Source organism: Acomys minous (genome assembly GCF_964271855.1).
Source record: "Acomys minous genome assembly, chromosome: 20".
Taxonomy (NCBI): Eukaryota; Metazoa; Chordata; class Mammalia; order Rodentia; family Muridae; genus Acomys; species Acomys minous.
Genome location: NC_140502.1, coordinates 6,481,577 through 6,506,189, shown reverse-complemented (window position 1 = coordinate 6,506,189; position 24,613 = coordinate 6,481,577). Strand labels below are relative to the sequence as shown.

At 37.8% G+C, this 24,613-nt stretch overlaps 1 protein-coding gene across 1 annotated transcript in view; it reads left to right on the top strand.

Annotated features, from left to right (window-relative positions):
• Positions 1–2,674: 2,674 nt before the first annotated feature.
• Positions 2,675–24,613, top strand: part of LOC311590869 (vomeronasal type-2 receptor 1-like) — a gene marked incomplete at both ends in the record, with an annotated part of 42,417 nt that continues 20,478 nt past the window's right edge. Inside the window, 9 exons of the mRNA XM_084770162.1 lie at positions 2,675–2,814; positions 4,655–4,765; positions 4,935–5,084; positions 6,027–6,318; positions 6,654–6,903; positions 7,255–7,460; positions 8,082–8,309; positions 9,060–9,183; positions 13,256–14,154. Of these exons, the coding sequence (XP_084626288.1) occupies positions 2,675–2,814; positions 4,655–4,765; positions 4,935–5,084; positions 6,027–6,318; positions 6,654–6,903; positions 7,255–7,460; positions 8,082–8,309; positions 9,060–9,183; positions 13,256–14,154 (2,400 nt within the window). The remainder of the gene's footprint in view (positions 2,815–4,654; positions 4,766–4,934; positions 5,085–6,026; positions 6,319–6,653; positions 6,904–7,254; positions 7,461–8,081; positions 8,310–9,059; positions 9,184–13,255; positions 14,155–24,613) is intronic.

Genomic DNA, 24,613 nt, shown 5'->3' with positions numbered 1-24,613 from the left:
CTTTTTGCCATGGAATATCTTGTTTTCTCCACCAATAGTTATTGAAAGTTTCACTGGGTATAGTACTCTGGCCTGGCATCTGTGGTCTTTTACAGTTTGTAGGACCTCTGCCCAGGCTCTTCTGGCTTCTTTGGTCTCTGCTGAGAAGTTGGCTGTAATTCTGATAGGTTTGCCATTTGGCCTTTTTCCTTTGCTGCCAATAAAATTTTTCATTGTTCTATACATTTGTGTTTTGATTACTAAGTCTGGGATCATTAATATATTTTTGGTCTATTCTATTGGGTTCTCTGTTGGATCTCTTCCTTTAAAATGAGAATATTTTCTTCTATGAATTTGCTGAAGTTATTTTCTGGCCTTGAAGCAGGGATTCTTCTCTTTTCCTCAATTCCTATATCCTTAGATTTCATCATTTCATGATGTCCTTGATTTTTTGGATGGTTTGTGTCAGGAATTTTTGGGACATAATATTTTCTTTGATGGTTGCATCAAATTCTTCTATTGTAACTTCTGCACCTAAGATTCTTTACTCCATCTCTTGAATTTTGTTAGGGAAGCATACCTCTGCATTTCCTGTTCTCATCTATAATTTCTTTTATTCCCAGCTTTCTTCTGTCTGTGCTTTTATCATTTTTTCCATTTTTATTTTAAGGTCTTGAAATGTTTTATTGATTTTCATCATCTAATGGTTCACATTTTCCTGAATTTCTTCTAGTGATTTCTTCATTCCATTGTATAGGCTTCTGTCATGGTCTCTCTAAGGTCCTCAACCTGTTTGTCCACATCTTCCTGTATTTGTTTAGGGATTTTGTTTGTTTCCTCCATTATCATCTTCATTACTTAGGATTTGACGTCATTTCTTGTGCTTCAGTTGTGTTTGAAGTCCCAGGGTTTAATTATTTGGGATAATAGTGTTCTGGGGATGTCATTTTTTTTTTGCTTTTGTTGTTTGTGTTTTTATGCTGGTCTTAGCTGTCTTGGTGTTTCTGATGTTAGGATGTAGTTTTGGTGTCCTTCCCTGGTCATTGTGAGTAGTTCATAGGTGAATGTCTATAGTGCTAGACCCCTCACCTGTGTGGGTCAGGGTATCCTTCAGTGACTTGTTTTCAGCTCCAAGGGACTTTGCCTCACATATTGGTCTCCCTACTGGGCCAATAGAGGCTTTTAGAGTTGCAGTTTTTAAGATTGTTTTTCAAAAATCCAGCCTTGTTTTTGTAGGATATCTGGGTTCTGATGAATCTGTACTTCCCTGAGTTTTGTGCAGTGTGTTCATATGCTTTAGCGATGTAGTTTTCCCTGGTGGTAGCATACTTGAAGATCCCTGGTAGTCCTTGGTGGTTGATGCCTCTGCAATTGTACAAAGAGTTAGGACCTAGGAATTGACATGATGTGCTGCTGGTAGTTAACCCCTGTTGGGTACTGCCAAGTAAGTCCCTGATAGCTGCCACCTCTGGGATTGAAGGCAAACCTGGGGCCCAGAAGACAGTACATGGAATTTGAGAGGTAGATCTCACATTTGCTAGCAATCTTCTATGAATGCTGCCTCTGTAGCTGCACACAGAGCTAGGGCCATTGTAATCATGCAGAGAGGACACAGGGCAGTCTTCATCTCTGCTGATAGTCCCCAATGAGTCATTTCTCAGCAATTGCAGATAGAGGTGGGGACTGGGGACTGGCATGCAAAGATCAAAGACAAGCCTCACTACTGCTGGTAGTCCCCAATGGCTGTCACCTCTGGAACTGCCTGCAGAGTGATGCTGAAAGTACCTAAGTTGGCCACCTCTGGAATTCAAATGGGTGGAACTATAAAAGATCATTCAGTGTGAGATAACCTAGACTCAGAAAGACAGATATGGTATATAGTCTTAAGCAGAATTAGCCATATAGTTCATGATAACCATACTACAATTCACAGACCCAAAGAAGCTAAGTAACAAAAAGGGCCCAAGGCACAATGCATGAATCTCACTGTGGAGGGGAAATAGGACAGACAGCAGAAGTAGTTGAATATAGGGAACAGAGTGTGAAAGGGAGTTCACACTGAAATCACAGTGGATAACAGAACTGGAGAGAGAAGGTATCAGAGTACAGAGGGCTTATACAGAGAAGAGAAACCATAGGCAGGGTCATCTCTCATCATAAGCTGGAGATCTAAGACAGGTTCGGCTCCTGAGAGGATATGGGGGTGACTGTAACTGAGATTCCTAGTAGCTTGGGTCCTGAATACTGAAGATGAAATCCTCTAACTAGACAAGATTCCTACAAGAGGGAGAGGAACACCAACCCACCCACACAAATTTTGACCCAAAATGTGCCCTACCTACAAGAGGTGCAGGGATAAAGAAGGACCAGAGATTGAAGGAATATCCATCCAGTTCCTGGACCAAGCTGAGACCCAGCCCATGGGAGAGAGCCAACCCCTCACACTATTAACAGTATTCTGATATGCTCGTAGACAGAAGCCTAGCATAGATGTCTACCCAGCAGCAGATAGAAACAGATGCTGAGACTAACAACCAAACATTGGGTGAAGTATAGGGAGTTTTGTGGGGAAGTGAAGGGAGGGATAAATAGAAATACCTGGAGGTTACAGGAGATCCTCAAGAAAGCCAAAAACTCAAAGTAACTAGGTTCCAGAGGCACTTGCAAAGACAGAAGCATCAACCAAACATCAACCATGTATAGACTTGATCCAGATTCCATAACAGATGTAGCCAAAGGGCAGCTCAGGCTTCATGTGAGGACCACAGAAAAGGGAATGTGGGCTGTTTCTGACATGAATTTTGGTGCCTGCTTTTCTTTGATCATTCTCACTTGGTAAGGCTACCTCAGCAGGCCAGAGAAGGAGAGGATGTGCTCAATCCAGATATGAGTTGATGAACTGGGGTAGGATGGTGGAGGAAAGAGGGAGAATGGAACCTGGAGAAGAGTGAAGGGGCTATAATCAGGATGTAAGTGGAATGAATAAATAAATAAATAAATGCATAAATTATTTTTAAAAAGAACATTCTTAGACAAAAGCCAACATGTCTTCATAATAAAAGTCCTAGAGAACATAATATTGGAGGAAACATAGCTCAGCACAATACAGGATAATTCAGAAATCCCACAGATGAACTCATCCCAAATGGAAAACAGCATAAAGCACAACCACTGAAGTTGGGAACAAGGCGGGGATGCACACTATGCCCATTAGCTGCATCAGTAGGAAAGTAAAGAAAATTGAAGGCATAGAAAGTGAGCAAGAACATGTCAAACTATCACTATTTGTAAATTATACAATACAATTACATTAACACAAACTAGAAATTCTAGAAATTCTGCAGAAAAACTCAAGAAATGATTAATTAATTCAGCAATTTGAGCAGATAGAGAATCCACTTGCACAAATAAATGCTTTGTATATATCAATAATAAATATACAGAAAAAATTCATTAAAACACTGTCATTCAAGATATTCTCGTGTAGGTCGGTGACTTGTACAAAGAGTTATAATAAAAGAAAGAACTAAAAAATCCCTCAAAAAGATCATCATACTTATCTACTAGGGAAATGCAAATCAAAAGAAGTTAGGAAACTTGTTTTACCTCAGTCAGAATGGCAAAGATTAACAAAAAAAATTGACAAAAATGTTAAGGGCAGTATCATTCTCTCAAGCCATGGGGTCCCCAGAAAGTGGAGGTAGGCTGAGAAGAGGGGCTTCTGCACCCAGATTTTTAAGTTATTATAGGACAGATATGATAATGAAGCGCACCTGTTTTCTAGACCAGGAATATTGATTCATTACTATCAAAGAAAAGCCATTATTACACAATGATTGACACTCTGTCCTGGACATAGTTTTCACCCTGAGCACTTTGAATCAACATATGTCATGGCTGTCATGCCTAACATGGTAGAGTCACTGACTTGACTCATCTCTGTGCCTTTAGGAATGGAATCCTTCTACCCAGAAAGCTTTGCTCAGTTTTTTTTTTTTTTGAGAGAAAAACGTGGATATATTTCTATGGTATTATATTTCTTAATGACACTATGATCTCAGATATGAATAAATTGTGGGAAGACACAGTGTTCTAGCACTTGGGGGTATCATGACAAAATGTCAATTCAGTGATTTATGATGGATAAAAGAATATTATATAAAGTCAAAGTTCACATTCAAATAAGAAACCTGATTTCTGCAATGACATCAAACAGATCATAAGGAAATCAATTGAGCAGAACTGTAGGGTTTATCAGAAAGAGACATAAACAGTATATAACAGAGTGTAGACATAATTTTGGAAATCAGGCATGCATCTATGGAAAAAGAGAATATTCTATGACTCACAGAAACATGGGAAATCAAAACTGGGATTGATAGCCTCCAGTTCTACAGTGCATGGTGTCTGCTATTATGAGTTGGTCAGGTCTGGCATGGGCCTTTTTGGCCCTGTTCCCTTTAATCTACCATGGCATCATCTAGTGTAACATGTTTGTAACATCATAAATGGCTTTTGAATGAGTTGTTTCTTAGTTCACATTTGTGGACAAATCCACTAAGGATTTCATATCATGGGACAAGATCTCTGTAGTCTTAGATGAAATCATACTGCTTGTGCCTGGAGAAGAGACTAAATATATTTTAATCCATAAATTGTGTTATTCTGAATACAGGGCCTTGGATTCAAAGCCTGTGGGAAGAAAGTGTTGGACAATTCCACAGGGGGTGAATAGCATGTCAGAAAGAACTGGCAATGATGATTCAAGAGATGACTTCATTCCCTGGTAAACTTATAAAGAAACATGAACACACATGAGCCTTGCATATATGTGCTGGACACTGCAGACTTCACCTTATCATGCTCACAGATGGCAGATACTTTGTTAACATGCTGTTCTCTTCCATTTTTATCTCTTGCATTCTGCAGCTTCCAATTCTTGTGTGCTCCTACAGCATGAGCGAGTGCTTAGTCAGAATAGATTACCATTTATATGGTAAAGGAGATGTGGTGATTGCTGGATTTTTCCCTGCTTTTGCTGTCTACCCACTCAACAAAACAACTGACTGGAAAATGATTAATTTTGACGAAGATATTATGGTTGAGTAAGTACTTTATGCTTTTATTCACGAGGAGCTACAACAAGACTGGGTGCAAACTCTCATATTAATGGTGGGTGAGACAACCCAGTAGGAGGAAAAGGGTATCAAGAACAGTTGAAAGACTCAAAATAATCACCGCTATACCCCCACTCTTAGTAGTTCCACAAAAAAAAAAAAACAAGTTAACAACCCTAACATATATGCAGAGGACCTAATGCAGACAAATGCAGAATCTATGGTTGCTGTTTCAATCTCTATAAGCTCCTATGATCTCTGCTTATTTGATTTTGGGAATCAGGTTATCCTGGTGTTCTTAACCCCTCTGGCTCCAAAAATTCTTCCTCCCTCTCTTCACATGGTTTATAAAGCTCCATGGGGAAAGACTTGACCATCATCTCCAATTTGGGCTCTCTCATCCTGTTTGGCTAAGGGTCTCTCTGCATCTGCTCCCATCAGCTGTCAGCAGAGATCTCTCTGATGACAATTGAGCTAGACACTGATCTATGAGTGTAGCTAAATATCATTAGGAATCATTTTATTGATTTTTTTTTCTGTCCTGTGTCTCTGAGATATCCAGCCTCTGGTTCCTGGTCATCCTTAGGCATGGGCTCTTTCTGTGGTGTGGGCCTCATATTGACAAGTCATTGGTTGGTCTCTCCAACAAGTTAGGCTTCTCCATGGTCTCAGCACTTTTTTCAGATCGTATAAATTGTAGATGGAAGGTTTGGTGGCATTGGTGTCCATGACCTATTCCTGGAATGTTTGCCTCATTACAAACTCCATATGGTTCAGGCTCCATAGCATGCTTCACAAGGAGTCATCACTATGATCACCCTTCTAGAACTCTGTAAGTTTCCATAAAAGCCATGGTACTAAACTTTCACATATACTATATGTTATGCGGTACAGATCTTCCTCCTAAACATTGTTCTACCTTCTGTCCAGGTACAAGTTGAAGAACTACCAATGTATTTTGGCCATGATGTTTGCGATTGAGGAAATCAACAGCAACCTCTACATTTTACCCAACACATCCCTGGGATTTGAAGTCCATAATGTTCCACATGGTCAAAGGAACACTCTCAGCAATATTTTTGCCTCACTTTCAGGGCGTGGTCATAGCATTCCTAACTACAGATATGTAAAAGAGAGCAATTCAGCTGCTGTACTTACAGGACCATCATGGGCAATATCTGAATACATAGGGACACTGCTGGATCTATACAAGTTTCCACAGGTGAGATGGGGTGATGGTATAGGACTTGATGGCAGCTCGATTGATGACATTGTACAGGGCTGTGAGGCAAAAAGGAAACATAAATCCCTTTTCATGGATAGAAAATGATGCAGACAGTTGATGGTACATCTATATTTATGTAGCATAGAATAGAGAGAAAAGGGAATGTAGAGTAGACACAGAACACTGGTGTTCTTTCTGTACTTTTCTGGAACACCCATAGGAAGGTAGGTTTCACCTTCAAAGCAGGATTGTCCTAACTGATTCAAACCATTGCTGTGGAATGTAGTTCAATTTTATGACTATGTTCTTTTTTCATTGTGTCTTCTCTACAGCTTACTTTTGGGCCTTTTGATAGCATCCTGAGTGAACAAGGACGGTTTTCTTCTCTATACCAGGTGGCCCCTAAAGACACATCTCTGATACTTGGCATTGTATCTTTGATGCTTTATTTCCAATGGTTCTGGGTGGGGCTCTTCATCACAGATGATCACAAAGGTGCCCAGACTCTCTCAGATTTGAGAAGCGAGATGGATAAAAATGAAATCTGCATAGCATTTGTGGAAATGATCCTAGTCAGCAGAGGCTCATATCTTACCAAACCCTGGAAAAATCAGGTTCAGATCCTGGAATCGTCAGCAAATGTGATTATTATTTATGGGGACTCTGACTCTCTGTTAAGCTTAATAGTAAATATAAAACAGAAGTTACTTACATGGAAAGTCTGGGTCCTGAACTCACACTGGGATCATTCGAAATTTGATGAATATTTCATGTTAGATTAATTACATGGGGCCCTTATTTTTTCACACCATAATGAGGAGAATATTCATTTTACAGATTTTATACAGACAGCCAATCCCTCCAAATTCCCAGAAGACATTTATCTTCATGTATTGTGGCACTTATTCTTCAATTGCTCATTTTTGACGAAAGATTGTAAAATTGTGGACAACTGTCTACCTAATGCCTCCTTGGGATTCTTGCCTGGGAACCTGTTTGACATGGCCATGAGTGAGGAGAGTTACAATGTGTACAATGCTGTGTATGCTGTGGCCCACAGTGTGCATGAGATGACTCTCAATCAAGTACAATTTCAAACGCATGGAAAAGGGAAAGAGATGGTATTCTTCCCATGGCAGGTAATATCACTTCAGCTGAATTGTGAAATTGGCAACATGACACACTACAGGCCTATTAATTCACTCAAACTAGGCAATACATATTTTAGATTATTTTGTTGAAAATATTCAAGAGAGACTGTAAGGAGAAATATGTTTAATTCAATAGACAGTTGTATTACAATGGGCCATACAATATTTTCAGGGTAAAATTTTCAATATGAAAATTCCAATTACACAAGAGAAGAGACAGAGAACAATCACAGTGCACCTGATTTCTTCTAAATGCTTATATTATGTAAATGATGACTCACAAAATCATTCATTTTACAGATGAAACTTTAAATATTTTCAAATTTTAATTGTAGTAACTACATTTTTAAAGAAGGTGAGAGTTTTCTCCATATATATTCATGATTTAAGAGTGTTTGGTTCTGCCTTTTCTAGGTAAACTGATTTGAACATTTTAGAAGGACAGTGATGCTCCCATTATCCTTTGCTATCATTTGCTGAATGCAATTAGTATCTATATTAAAGGTGTTTTTCACATCAAGGATAAAACCAAGAAGAGATTCTCTCTGATTCTACCTCTGTTATACTTCTTTGGAGGTTATGTAACATAAGTATGTATTTCTCTTCTAGCTTCATCCTTTTATAAAGAACACACAACTCATCAGTCATGCGGGGGAACATGTGGTCATGGATTGGAAAAGGAAGTCACATGCAGAGTATGACATTCTCAACTTCTGGAATTTCCCAAAAGGTCTTGGGCTAAATGTGAAAGTAGGAACATTTTCTCCAAATGCTCCAGAGGGCAAGAAGTTGTCCTTAACTTATGATATGATACAGTGGGCCACAGGATGGACAAAGGTGGGTGGCATCTTACCTTAGTATCTTCACCAGTGTGTACATTTGAAATTTACAGCCAGCAAGTAGTGACCATTGCTTGCTCATACAGGGTCCACTCATAGATACATAATTACCACCAATATGAAGAATTGTCTTACTACCTAATTTTGCTGGATGAACTATTTATTTTCCAAGCTTTTAATTTCTTTAATACCATAAATACCATACCATTTTCAGAATGACCTTAATCATTTTCACAGGTCATCTGACAGGGGATTTATTTTTACCCCAGCTTGGAAGGTTTTAACCAATGGCCCATTGACCTTATGATTTTAGGCCCCTGTCAAAACAAAACAGCATGATGGGAGTATGGGAAGGAGTAGGATCAGGAGGTGATGAGGGAGGAGCCTGCAGTTGGGATATAAAGAATTCCAACTGCAGAAAAAGCAGGTAACATATGTTGCTAAACCCACTACATGAGAATAACTCTGAGACTGGCTGAGATAAGAATGTCTGTGCATAGACAAAGCCTCATGTTGGTGACAGATTCTCTATGACTTATCATTAGACACCATTCTTAGTATGGCATGAAAGGACATTTTCAGTTGTCTAACTTCTACTCATACAATGAGAAGAAAACCAGCCTCAATTGCTCTGTATATCTCACACACCTCATACAATTAAAATGGTAGAATTGTATAATGCTTGTGAACATTCTGTGGCAAATCTCATAAATACCTGACCATTTGCTATCACTCACTTTATTCTCAGATTCCTCGGTCTCTATGTAGTGAGAGCTGTCATCCTGGATTCAGGAAAACCCACCAGGAGGGCAAGGCTGCCTGTTGCTTTGACTGCACTCCTTGCCCAGAGAATGAGATTTCCAATGAGACAGGTAATTGTCAGGCATGCAGGAAGTATCCCCACCTGTCCATCATTTGCAATGGCTAAGCATATGGAAAACAACTGTAAGTGAGCTGCAACCAGCTCGCTTCAGTGAAGGTATTCCTCTTCCTTCCAGCTATTAGAAAATTACAGGTTATATAAAGTTAATTCTTCCCACAGAAATAATACACTCTTTACATTGAAATTCATACCTACTTTATATACTTTAACCACTGCAGATGTGGATGTGGCTGCCTATAGAAAGCCACTCTAGACTACCAGGGAAGTATGCTTCATTTCAGCATGCATTTTATCTTAGTTTATTTTCTATTGCTATGACAAAGTACCTTGACCAAGAAATTTATAAAAGAAAGCATTTAATTGGCTTACAGTTTCATATAGTTAGAGTACATGTTGATACCTTGAATGAGACCAGACCCTGTACACTCAACTGTTTGAATACTTGCTCTACACAAGTGGAGGAATTTGCAATAAATAGAAGGTGTGGCTTTGTTGTCTCTCTCCCTCCCTCTCTCCCCCCTCTCTCTCACCACATCCATGCTTATAGAGCAGATATAAACTCAGTTATTTTCTCATGTCCTTTAATTCCTTCACCTTTTTATGATCTTCATCTGGAACTATAACCCTGTGAGTTATAGCCTTCCTTTTATAAGTTGTGCTGGTTATGATGACTTTTCAAAGCAATGGAAAATTAACTAATAAAGCATGACAATTGTAGTAGTTCAGAGCTCACATGCTGATCCAAACACAGGAGACAGAAAATACATACTGTCACTAGAAAGATCCTTAAAAGCCCTTCCATAGACACAAATGTCTCAAAAGAGCCACAACTACTATTCCACTATTTCCAAATAGTTCCACAAATGGAACTCCATGAATAGTCTTTGAGCTATTCACTTTCAGGTTCCTGACCCTAACTTTTAATTGGATTATTTTGTTTGCTGATGTCTAGTTTTCTTTATTTCATCCTATAGTTTGGATATTGGACGTCTATTGACTGAGGAATTGGTTAAAATCTTTTCCCCATTCTGCAGGCTATCATGTCCTACCCTACTGGTGATGTCCCTTGCCTTATGGAAACCTTTCATTGTCATGACATCCCATTATCAAAGTTAGAGCCCTTGCTGGCTCTCAATGTTCTATTCAGAAAGGCATCAGTCAAGATGACCTGCTCATTGGTGAGAATGGGATACATCAGTCTTCCAATATTAATGTGTGTGAAGTTTAATGTGTGCTTTAACCTTTAGTAGGGTTGCATTGACATGTGGGTGCCTTTTCATTTGTGGAATATATGTTCAGATTTGAGACACCATATTGGTGAAGTTTTCCTTTAATGTGTATGAAATGTCCTCCATCTCTTTGATTAAATTTTGTTTGAAGTCTATGTTGTTAGATATCAGAATAGCAACACTGGCCTGTATCTTAGGTCCATTTTCTTGGAAAAGCTTTTTCCAACCCTTTACTCTGAGGTAACACCTGTCTTTGATGTTGAGGTCTCTTTCTTCCCTGCAGTGGAAGGATGGGTAATATTTTCATATCCATTATGTTAGCCTGTTTTTTTTTTAATGGGAAATTCTGTCCATTGATAGTGATGGATGTTATGAACCATTATGATTAATTCCTTTTATTTTGGTAGTGTTTCTGTTGCTCCTGCTCCTGCTGCTCCTGCTGCTCCTGCTGCTGCTGGTGGTGGTGATGGTGGTGGTGGTGGTGTATGTGTGTGTGTGTGCGTGTGCGTGTGCGTGTGCGTGTGTGTGTGTGTGTGTGTGTGTGTGTGTGTGTGTGTGTGTATTTACCTTTGGGTTTTGTTAGTGTGCAATTTACTCCTTGTGTTTTCAGGAGTATACTTAATCTCCTTGTGTTGGCATGTATCTTTTACTATCTTCTCTAAGGCTGGATTTGTACATAGATATTGCTTAAATTTGACTTTGTCATGATTATCTCATGTTCTCTCTCTATGGTGATTGAAAGTTTTGCTAGGTATAGTAGTCTAGGTAGGCATCTGTGGACTCTTAGAGTCTTAAAGACATCTGTCCAGGTACTTCTGTTTCAGAGTCTCTGTTGAAAGGTTGGATATAATTCTAATAGATCTTCCTTTATATGTAGCTTGGCCTTTTTCTCTTGTTGCTTTTAATATTTTCTTTGTTCTACACATTTAGTGTTTTGGTCATTATTTTGCCTGTAGTCTTCCATTTCTGGTTCTATATATTTGGTATTCTGTAAACTTCTACCTTTATAGGCATGCCCTTTTTTATGTTTGGAAATTTTTCTTCTATGATTTTTCAAATATATTTTAACACTATCAAGCTAGAATTATTGTTAGTCTCCTATATCTATTATTTATAGGATGGTCTTCCATAAGGTCCCAAATGTCCTGGATGGTTTTGTGTTAAGAATTTTTAGATTTAACATTTTCTTTGATGAATGAATCTTCTGTCATTGTATCATCAACCTCAGAGATTCTTTCTTCTCCCTCTTGAATTCTGTTCCTGATGATTGCATATGTAGCTCCTTTTTGTTTGCCAAGATTTTCCATTCCAGAATTCATTCAGTTTATGTGTTCAGGGCATCTATTTCCATATTCAGACCAGGAACAGTTTCATTCACCTGCCTGTTTGTTTATTTATTGTGTTTTTGTTGGATTTCATGGCTTTCATTAAGGAATTTACTGACTCATTCCAATTTTTTCTTTCTCTTTCCTTAATTTCTTTGAGAGTGGTTTTTTTCTTCTTTAGGAGCCTGAATCATATTTGTGAAGTTGATCTTAAGGTCATTTTCTTGTGCTTTCACCTGCACTGAAATATTGCAGTCTTGTTGTCTTAGGATAGTTGGGACCTGGTGGTGCCCTATGGCTTTGGCTATTTGTTGACTGTGTTCTCACACTGCAATTAAGACCTGTAAGTTTGAGGTGATTATAGGTCTCAGTGCTGATTTCTGAGTTTGTATTTATTGCATGGTGTTTTTTTATTAATTTATTCTTGTTACATCTCAATAGTTATCCCATCCCTTGTATCCTCCCATTCTTCCCTCCCTTCCATGTTCCCCTTATTCCCTTCCCCTATGACTGTTCCTGAGGGGGATTTCCTCCCCCCGTATATGCTCATAGGGCATCAAGTCTCTTCTTGGTAACCTGCTATCCTTCCTCTGAGTGCCACCAGGTCTCCCCCTTCAGGGACATGGTCAAATATAAGGCACCAGAGTTCATGTGAAAGTCATACCCCACTCTCCAGTCAGCTGTGGAGAATGTTCTGACTAGATCTGGGTAGGGGTTTAAAGTTTACGGCCTGTATTGTCCTTGGCTAGTGCCTTAGTTTGAGTGGGAGCCCTGGGCCCAAATCTGCCTTTCAAAATGTTCTATTTGTAGGTTTCTAGAACCATCTGGATCCTTCTACTTTGCTATTCTCCCATGCTTCTCTCATCTAGAGTCCCAATAGGGTGTCCTCCCCTCTGTCCCAGTTTCCTGGTAAGTGAAGGCTTTTGTGGGACACGTCCCTTGGGCTAGTATGCAGATATAAGTGAGTATATACCATTTGAGTCTCACTTGCATGGCATTTTTGTCCTTGGCTTTTTTTCTTTTTTGGTCTTCAAGTCTTTGAGGCCTGAATTTCTGACAGCTGACTTGAGAGTGTGTGAACAGGTTGGGAGCAAGGTTTCAGATGACAAACTTGGCCTTCGGAGCAGCATGGGGTCTCGGTTCTTCTGACTGGTGTCACCTATACCTGTTCTTCTGGCCATTCCCTTGGTCTTATTGAACTTTTCCTTTAATCTAGTGTTCTGCTAGTATTCTCTGTGTAGGGATATATTTGTATACTGGTATTGAATAATTTGACTTTGTCATGAAATATCTTGTTTTTTCCATCTATGATGATTGAAAGCTTTTCTTACTATAGAGGTCTGAAATAGAAAGTTTTCTAGGTATGGTGTGGTTTCCAGCTGTGTGTATTTTATACACACAAAACAAGATGGCTCAAATAACAGTGCAGTATGATACACCTGGCAAGTGGCACCAGGTAACAGGAGAAACCTGAATGTGCATTCATGATCAACTGCATTTCTGGCAGATATGAATCAGTGTGTGAGTTGTCCAGAAACTCATTATGCAAACAAAGAGAGGCACCAATGCTTACAGAAAACTGTGATATTTCTTGCCTATGATGAGCCCTTGGGGAAGACACTCAGCATCATATCCATGGGCTTCTCTTCACTCACAGCTGTTGTTCTTCTTGTGTTTTTGCAACACAGAGACACTCCTATTGTCAAGGCCAATAACTTGCATCTCAGTTATATCCTGCTCATCACTCTGACCCTTTGTTTTCTCTGTCCCTTCCTCTTCATTGGCCATCCTACCACAGCAACCTGTATCCTGCAGCAAAACATTTTTGGACTCCTCTTCAGTGTGGCTCTTTCTACTGTGTTGGCCAAAACTATCACTGTACTTATAGCCTTCAAGATCACTGCTCCAGGAAGGGTTGGGAGATGGTTGCTGATTTCAAGGGCCCCTAATTTCATTATTGCCATCTGCACTCTGATCCAAGTTGTGCTTTGTGGAATTTGGCTGGCATCCTCTCCTCCCTTTATTGATAAAGATGCTCACTCAGGACATAAACACATCATCATCATTTGCAACAAGGGATCAGCTATTGCCTTCCACTGCATCATTGGATATCTGGAAGCCCTGGCCCTGGGGAGCTACTTTATGGCTTTCTTATCCAGAAATCTGCCTGACACATTCAATGAAGCCAAGTTCCTGGCTTTTAGCATGCTTGTGTTCTGCAGTGTCTGGGTCACCTTCCTCCCTGTCTACCATAGCACCAAGGGAAAGGTCATGGTGGCTATGGAAGTCTTCTCTATCTTGGCTTCGAGTGCATCACTCTTGGGCATCATCTTTGGTCCTAAGTGCTACATCATATTATTAAGGCCTGAACAGAACTCACTTCATTACATCAGGGACAGAAAATATGCTAGGAAGAAAGACCTTTTTAAATCCTAGCTCCTGTGTTTCTTAAATAACATCTTCAAAGGCTGATTGATTTCCACCCTCTGAACAATCAAATATAAAGTTAGAAGTTTCCCTTTGATAGCATGGGTTTGTTTAGGTAATCATTTAGGATAATTGGATTCTGTAGTCATCCTGGTTTTTTTTTCTTTTTTTCCTTTTATTTATTTATGTATTTATTTCTTACATATACATTCATATTATTATACATATGCACAATAAACTACCTATAGCAAGAAGAATCATGAAACAATCAGGAATGATACAAATGTTACATTCTTGGTGTTTTGCTATTTGTATTTGATAGCCTTGAAGAAAACATCTTTCTTATCTTGGTGCACCTAAAACTTTGAGTGTAAATCAATCTCCATCACATCTAGTCATTATTAACCTAAAACGTCTATCTAGACTTAAAAACATCTTAGCCCCTAAACAATTAAACTTCATTGTAAAACTAAGCGACTTGGTCTTCAATTCCATCAGAGACTTGAAAAGGAATAAACTGGATTACCTGAGTATATTAGGAGTGCATGTTAGTAGATTTCCAAATGTGAAGATGACAGAGATAGTTTTCTACTTGAATAGTAACCCAAACTCTATTATGTTGGAGCATGTTCTTCAGCCTTCTGGCTGAATATATCTGACATACATATTTGTGAGGCAGGAACTATTGCGAACTTGCTTACCCTGTCTTGGCAGAGTTCAGCAGGCAACTCTGCCTACATCTAAGTTTGCTCTTTTTTTATGCATAATTCTATCTGTGGTAGAAATGAGGACATTTTGCTGAGGGGCTTGTTTGCTACATTTGAAGCCAACTCCATAAGGAAATTCTTTGATGCTCATCATCTTCTTTGAGGAAGGATGAGTATCGCCAGGAGTTAACCTGTCTTATTGTCAGTGAATCTTTAAAATAATAAAAACAATTTAAATACCATATTCTGCATGTCGCTGAGGTTTTTAAAAGACCTTATCTAACTATCCTATCTTATCTTTCTGTAGAATCATATCTATCTGTTGCACCTGAAATGTATATTCTTGTGATAAAAGTTGATTAGTGATTTATATGACCATGATTTGGTCAGCTAACAATTAACTTGTATAACTTATTTGTCCTAAACAGCTTGCATTAGCGCTTTGAAATTATGAAAGTAAACCTGGTATTATAATTGAGTTATTTGGGTACAATACCTTATATTAGAGTAGAAATATTTATATATAATGTGTGTGAAGAATAAACTTACATTTGAATTCTATACAACTATATCTAGAATTAATCTTATTTTTTATCTATCTACAAAATTCTATACGGGAGAATTAAGAATAACCTTTTGAGTGACAATTGAGGCATTAAGTTGAAGATTAGATTCACTAATCTACTTATTGTTCTATCTTCTCTATATATTTCTATATTCCCCCTTCTTTCTTTTCAACCCCTATCTCCAATCCTAAGAATGTAAAATAGGAAAAAAGAGAGACATTACTGAGTCTAAGCCATCCTGTTTTCATGTGAAAATTTATGCTACACTTTTTTGTTCTCCATTATTACTTTTGTGTTACTGATTTAGTCAGCTGATGAAATCTTAATATATACGTTCTTCCACTTAGTTCATTCAAATATTTGATTAATTTTACAAGAGTATCCTAAAACAGTATTTCCTATATCAATTATGTGTGTTAATGACAAGATTTGATATTTAATATATAAATTTTGTGTCAATATATACACTTTTCTGGTGTTCTTAAAGAAATTTCATAATAGTGTCATGCTTTCTTTTCATACATGTTTTTATTTTCAAGAAATCTGATTTCTTTGCATTTGATATAACTTTTCATGAAGATTATTCTGTACCTGGTCAAGGCATAATGAGCTACATACAAAGTTATTAAGAACATAGGACCTCATTTTATAACCCAATGCCAAATGTCAGCAAGAAAAACCAATTTTCTATCAGTGTATAAAACCACTCTTGGAATTATGGTGATATCAAATGTGCAGATGTAGCTAATTCTAGTGACTGTGTGCTTATTTCTCAGTTTTATTCTAAACATCTAAGCCACCTTTATCCTTTCACTCCTTCACATTCTGTCACACTTTAAAAACTGGTATGTATTGATGTATTTCTAAAATACATTAAAAGTGTTTTATTTTCATTATTTGCCTATGTCCATTAGAAAATCAAATCTATAATTTTCTTCTTTACTGTATATCTTTCTTGTTTTATTATCAGTGGAAGGCCTACTTTGGAAAAAGTTCTCTAATTATAGAATAACTTGAGAATAATTGGTTCTCATTCTTTTCAAAGATCTTCTAGAGGAGCGAGTGAGGTGATTTAGTAGTTAAGAGCACTGGCTAATCTTCAGCAATAGTAGAATTTGATTCCCAACACACATATGATGGTTCTACTACCTATCTTGAGACCATCAGAACACCAATGAAGCACAAATGCCTGAGAAACACAGCAGGTTCTGGAAACACAGCCAATGCCATGAACAACCAGATGGCAAAGTCTAGTGTAGAAAGAAAATCAACAAAACCAGGTCAATACGGCTTGAACAGAACAAGACAAAACAAACAAAAGAGACACCGGATATCCTAATGTAGCTGAAACACAAGAAAGTGACCTTAAATCTATGCTTATGAAGTTGTTAGAGGCATTTAAAGACTAAATGAATAAGAGTCTCAAAGAAATACAGGAAAATACAATCAAATAAATAGAGGCCATCAAAGACCTACAGGAAAATACAATCAGACAGGTGAAGGAAATGAATAAAATGGCTCAAGACATGAAAATGGAAATAGAACCAATAAAGAAAGCACAAATCTGAAAATCCTGGAGATGGAAGTTTTAAGAAGAGAACAGGAGTCCACAGGGGTAAGCATGAACAACAGAATAAATAAGATGAAGGACAGAATCTCAGGCATGGAAGATACAATTGAAGAAAGTGATACATCTGTCAAACAAAATATTAAATACAAAAAAATCCTTACAAGAAAATCTCCAAGAAATAAAGGATAGCAGCAAAAGATGAAATCTAAGAATAATTGGAATAGAAGAAATATTCTAGACACCAAGGACCAGAATTTTTCAAGAAAACCATGGAAAAATTTACCCAACTTAAAGAAAGAGATATCCTTAAACATGCCAGAGGCTTACAAAATACCAAGTACACTAGACCAGAAAAGAAATTCCAATTGACACACAATAATCAAAATAGTAAATCTAGAGAACAGAGAGAAAATATTCAAGTTGGCAAGGGAGAAATACCAAGTAGCATCTAAAGACAGACCTATCAGACTCAAACCTGACTTCTCAACAGAGACTATGAAAACCAGAAGGGGCCTGAAAGATGTTACACAGAAACTAAGAGACCATACATGTTATCCTAGACTACTATTACCAGCCAAGCTTTCTATCATGGTAGAGGGAGAAAAATCACCTATTCCATGAGCAAACAAACTTTAAACCATATCTATGCACAAAGCCTTCCTACAGAAGATAATAGAAGAAAAACTCAAACCCAACAAGGTCAACTTGATCCAAGAAAACAGAGGATAGAAATAACTTCATAACAGCAAAACCAAAAGAAGACAAGCACATAAACATACTATCACCATCAACATCACAGTAAAAGGAACTAACAACCATTGGACAGTGAAATCTATCAACATCAATGGACACAAGTCTCCAATAAAAAGACATGGGACAAAAGAATGTATATTTAAACAGGATCTGTCATTCTGAGCATACAAGAAATATATGTCATCAACAAAGAGAGAAATTACATCAAAGTAAGGAGATGGGAAAAGGTTTTCCAAACAAACAAACCAAAGAGGCAAGCTAAATTTGCTATGTTGATGGCTAATAAAGTAGACGTCAACCAAAAATAAACAAAAAAGATGGGAAAGGACACTTCATTCTCATAAGAGGAAAAATTCACCAAGAGAGAATCTCAATCCTGAATATCTATGCTCCTAAATACAAGCGTACCCACAGTTGTAAAAGAAATATTATTAAAGTTTAAATCATACACTGATCCACACATAAATAGTGAGAGACTTCAATATCCCATTTATACCATTAGACAGATCATTGCAACACAATCTACAATTTTGGAGCGATGGTTAAGAGTTCAAGAGCACTGTCTGTTCTTCCAATGGTCCTGAGTTCAATTCCCAGCAACCACATAGTGGCTCACAACCATCTATAATGAGATCTTGTATCCTCTTCTGGCAGGCAGGCATACATACAGCCAGGATACTGTACAAATAATAAACAAATAAATTTTAAAAAAAGAAACAGAAACTAAATAGAGAAATAATAAAATTAACAGAGGTCATGAGTCATGTGGGTCTAGTAAATGTCTATAGAATGTTTCACCCAAACACAAAAGAGAATACTTTTTTCTCAGCATCACACAAAATCTTCTCCAAAATCAATCATATAGTCAGTCAAAATACAAACTATAACTAATACAAGAAAATTGAATTGACCTATTCTTTATCAGATCACCATAGATTAATGGTAGACATCAACAACAACAGAAATAATAAAAAGACTGCACACTCATGGAAACTGAACAACACCTGGCTCAATGACCACTGGGTCATGGAAGAAATAAAGAAATTAAAGACTTCTATAATTATATTAAAATAAAGGAAAAACATACACAAACTTATAGGACATCATGAAAGCAATGCTACAGGGAAAGTTCATAGCACTAAGTGCCTTCGTGAAGAAATTAGAGAGAGAGCTGAGAGATGGCTCAGAGGTTAAGAGCATTGACTTTTCTTCCACAAGTCCTGAGTTCAATACCTATTAACAATATTGTAGCTCACAGCCATCTATCATGTGATCTGATAGACTTTTCACGCCTGAAGGTGTAGAGGACTGTATTCATAATGACAAATAAAGAAATAAATAAATCTTTTTGAAAAAAGAAATTGGACAGAGATCCCAAGGAGGCCTGTGTCTAGCCTGAGCAACACTCAGCTTAGAGCCCTCCTTGCTACTGACTCCATCTTTCTGACACACCTAGGACAAAGGTAGCAGTTAGCCAGCAGACCCAGCAGAGTGGAGCTGTTGGCAGGACACGTACCCCTTTGCCCTAGATCCTGCGAAGGCCGGTGTCAGGTGAGCAACAGGCAGCACAAAGCCCTCTCTAATGCTGACTTCATCTGCTTGACCCACCTGGGACATAGAGAGCAGAGAGCAAATAGAGACAGCAGAGGTGATCTGTTTCTGAGATCAAAGCTACATTGTCCCTCATACCAAGGAGACCTGTGTCTGGCCCTAGCAACATTCAGGTTACAACCCTCTCTGGTGATTCCATCTGCCTGACCCAACAGGAATACAAATAGCAGTGAGACATCTGAGCCAGTAAATGTGAGCAGCACTTGGACTCAACCTCCATTTTCTGTCATCATGAGGAGGCCTATCAGGCCAAGGAATATTTACCTTCAAGCTCTCTCTGCTGATGACTCATGGCATGCCAAACCCACCTGGGACAACGCCAGCCCAGGGAACACCAGGCCTGCTAACACTAGAGACAACCTGATGGCTAGAGGTCAGCATAATAACAAAACCAACAAAACCCAAGGTGATGTGACATCACAGGAAACCAGCTTCCCTACCACAACAAGCCAAGAAGATACTGTTACACCTGAAGCACAAGAAAATGACTGCAAATCTGAGCTTATGAAAATGAAAAGAACTTAAAGGAGGAGAAGAAATACAGGAAAATGCATTGAACAGATGAAGGAGCTGAATGAATCCATAAAGAAATGCAGGAAAATACAATAAAAAAGGGAGAAGGAAATAGGTGTGACAGGTCAAGATCTAGAAATGAAACTAAAAGCAATAAAGAAAACACAATCAAAGGTAATCTGGAGGAGGAATACCTAGGGAAGAGAACAGGAACAACAGACACTTGTATCACCAACATGACACATGATATGGAAGAAAAAAATCTCAGATGTAGAATGTACAATTGAAGAGATTAAAACATCAGTAAAAGAAAATGTTAAATCTAAAAAGTTCACAGCAAAAAACATCCAAGAAATCTGGGACACTATGAAAAGACAAAACCTAAGAATGATAGTATTAGAAGAAAGAGAAGACTCCCAGCTCCACAGTCCAGAAAATTTTTTCAACAAAATCATAGAAGAAAATTTTGCCAACCTAAAGAAATAAATGCCTAGAAACATACAAGATGCTTAAAGAAGACCACATAGATTGGAACAGATAATAATATCCTTCCATGGTATAATAATAAAATACTAAGTCTATGGAGCAAATAAATAATATTAAAATCTACAAGGGAACAAGTAACTTAAAATGGCATACCTATCAAAATTACACTTGACTTCTCAACAGAGACTCTAAAAGCTAGAAAGGTCTGAACAGATTATCTTACAGCCCATGGATGCCAACCTGGACTGCTATTCCCAGCAAAACTTTCAATCACCAGAAATGGAGAAAACAGGGTATTTCATGAAAAACACAAAGTTTAAACAGCACATAGGCACAAATTAAGCCCTACAGAATACTAGAAGGAAAACTCCAACTCAAGGAAGCTAAAGACAACCAGGAAAACACAAAAAAATATATCAATGACACCACATCCACAAAAGCAAAAGAAAGGAAGCACTTACACATACCCTACCAGCATCATCAAAATAACAGGAATTAATAACTATTGGTTATTAATATCACTCAGCATTAATGGCCTCAACTCTCCAAACACACCTCAGCAAAACAAATAGACATTATCTCAGAGGAAAGGGCTGGGAAAAGGTTTTCTCAGCAAACAGACCCAAGACATAAGCTGGAGTGAACATTCTAATATCTAATAAAAGACATTTTCAACCAAAATTAATCAAAAGAGATGTGGGAGACACTTCATTCTCATCAACAGAAAAATGCACCAAGATGATGTCTCAATTCAAAACATCTATGCACTAAAGGCAAGGCTACCCACATTCATAAAAGAAACATTAATGAGGCTTAATCAAACATTGAACTGAACACATTAATACTTGGAGACTTAAACACCTCACTCTCACCAATGCACAGATCAAGACAGAAACTAAATGAAGAAATAAGGAAACTAACAGATGGCATGAATCACCTAAAAACAAAAGAATACAACTTGCTTTCAGCACCCCCAATGGAGCCTTCTCCAAGATCAACCATGTACTTACAGAGCAAGCTTCAACAAATACAAGGAGATTGACATGACCAGTTGAATCTTATCAGAACACCATGGACTACAGCTGGAACCCCAAAACAGAAACAACAGAAACCCAAAAGGCCCATGGAATCTGTAAAAGTCTCTAGTTGAAGGACTCTGGGTACAGGAGGAATAAAGAAATTAAAGATTTTCTCAAATTCAATTAAAACTGAAGGCACAACATACCCAAAGCCATCAGAAACAATGAAAGCATTGCTAAGAGGAAAGTTCATAGCATTAAGCACCTGCATAAAGAGGGGAGAGATTCCATATTAGCAGATTAACAGCACACCTGAAGGCCCTAGAGCAAAAAGAAGCAGACACAGCAAAGAGGAGGAGGGAGACTGGAAATAATCAAAATCGGGGCTGAAGCCAATGAATTAGAAACAAAAACAATACAAAGAATCAGTGAAATCAAGAACTGGTTTTTTGAGAAAATAAGCAAGATAGACAAACCCTTACCCAAACTAACTAAAAGGATGCGGGATAGTATCCAAATTAACAAAATCAGAAATGAAAAGATAGACATAAAAGCAAACACTAAGAAAACACAAAGAATTACGAAGTGTTAGTTCAACAGCCTGTATTCTGTAACACTGGAAAACGTAAAGGAAATGGATACTTTTCTTGATAAATTTCATGTACTAAAGTTGAATCAAAGTCAGGAAAACAGTTTAAAAAGCCCAATAACCATTAAGGAAACAGAGGCAGTCATCAAAAATCGCCCCCCCACCCGCCACCAAAAAACAAACAAACAAAGAAACAAACAAAAGAACCCAGGGCCAGATAATTTTCGTGCAGAATTCTACCTGACATTCAAAGAAGAGCTAATACCAGTATTCTTCAATGATTCCATGAAATAGAGATAGAAGGAGCATTGCCAAAATCATTCTGTGAAGTCACTATCACCGTGATACCTAAAGCACAGAAAGATTCAAGAAAGAACCAGGAATAGGCTTCCTCAAGACCCAGCTATTCCACTCCTTGGAATATACCCAGAAGATGCTCCACTACACAACAAGGACATATGCTCAACCATGTTCATAGCAGTGTGCTTCATAATACCCAGAACCAGAAAACAGCCTAAATATCCCTCAGTTAATGAATGGATAAAGAAACTGTGGTACATTTTCACCATGGAATACTACTCAGCTATTAAAAACAAGGAAATCCCAAAATTTGTGGACAAATGGATGGAACTAAAAATGATCATACTGAGTGAATTAACCCAGAAGCAGAAAGACTCACATGGTATATACTCACTTATAATTGGACACTAACCCAAAAAGCATGCCCCATGAAAGTCTACACTTACCGGAGGTAGATGTGAGGACCTACTATTGGGACTCTAGATGAGAGAAGTATAGGATAATGGGGAAACAGAAGGATCCGAAGGGTCCTAGAAACCTATAAGAACATCATTACAGGTGGACCTGTGCCCATGGGGGTATGCTCAAAGTTGTGAGCCAACCAAGGACAACACATGCAGTAAACTTCAACCCCCTACTAAGATCTTCCCAATGGACAAATCATTCTCCACAGTTGAGTGGAAAGCAGAGACTGATTCTGACACAAACTCTGGTACCCGATATTTGACCACTTCCCCTCAGGGGAGGCATGGTAGCACTGAGAGAAAGAATAAGCAGGCTACCAAGATGAGAGTTGATAGCCTAAGACCATATGTTGTAACTCTGCCTTTTAGTTAGTTTGGCTTAGGATTTTTCTGTCTTGTTAATTTTTCATTGTTTTGCTGGTTCATTGTACTGTTCTTTGTTTCTATTTTATTGATTTCAGCCCTGTGTTTGATTATCTCCTCTGGTCTAGTCCACCTGAGTGTGCTGGCTTCTTTTTGTTCTACAGTATTCAGCTGTGATATTGAATTGCTACTATGAGATCTCTTCAATTTCTATATAAAGGCATTTAGTGACATAAACATTTCCTTAGCACTGCTTTCATTGTGTCACATAGGTTTGGGTATGATGTACACTCATTTTTGTGAATTCTACGAAGTGTTTAATTTCTTTACTTATTTCTTCATTGACTCAATTCTTATTGAGTAGAGATGTTTGGTTTCTATGAGTTTGGTAGACTTTCTGTTGTTTCTGTTTTGGTTGAAATCCAGTTTTAAGCCATGGATTGTGGACTGATAAAAGAGGTTATCCATTTCCTTGTATCTGTTGATGTTTGCTATCTGGACATCTATATTGGCAGTTCTGTAGAAGACTCTCTGAGGTGTTGAGAAGACTGTATCTTCTTTTGTGTGCTGAATGTAATGTCGTAGATATCTGTTAAGTCCATCTGATTCCTAAAATCTGTTTAATTATTTCTCCATTTAGTTTCTGTATTGATAATCTGTCCATTGGTGAGAGAGGGGTGCTGAAGTTTCCTACTGTTAATGTGTAGGGTTCAATGTGTGATTTAAGATTTAGTATTTTTCTTGCTTTGGGGGCATAGATGTTCAGAGTGGAAACATCAGTTACTGTGGGGTAATGTCTACTTTTTTGCTAAGATGTGTTTCTTGTGTGCATCAAGCTGGAAGGTACTGTTTTCCACCCATTCTATTAACTTTTTATTGGGAAAATGAGTATATTGATGTTGATATATTAATGACCAATAATTATTAATTCTTGTTAGTTTAATGATGATCATGCTGTGTGAGTGTGAGTGTTTTAGTGTGTGTGCATCCTTTCCATTTTTGCTGGTGTATTACTATTTATTTCCTGTGTTTTGTTGGATGCAGTTAGCCTCCTGCATTTGGAGTTTTCATTCTCATCTTTTCTGTAGGGCTGCGTTTGTTGCTAGATATTGTTTCAATTTAGTTTTGTCTTGAAATATCTTCTTTCCTTCATTTGTGGTGGTTAAGAGTTTTTCTGGTTATTGTAAGTTCCAGATGAAATTCTGAGAGTTCAGCCTTTGTATGTTGGTAACATTTCCCATGGCAGCTTTTAATATTCTTTCTTCCTTCTATAGACTTAGTGTTTTATTATTGTGTGCCAAGATGATTTTATTTTCTGGTCCAATTGAAGTGGTGCTCTGTAAGCTTATGGTGTATTTTCAGACTTTATATTCTTCATTTTGGACAAATTTTCTTCTATGACTTTCTTGAAAATAATTTTTGTTCCATGGACCTGGACCTGTTCATGTTCTTTATTCCTATTTCTCTTAGGTTGGATCTGTACATAGCATACCAGAT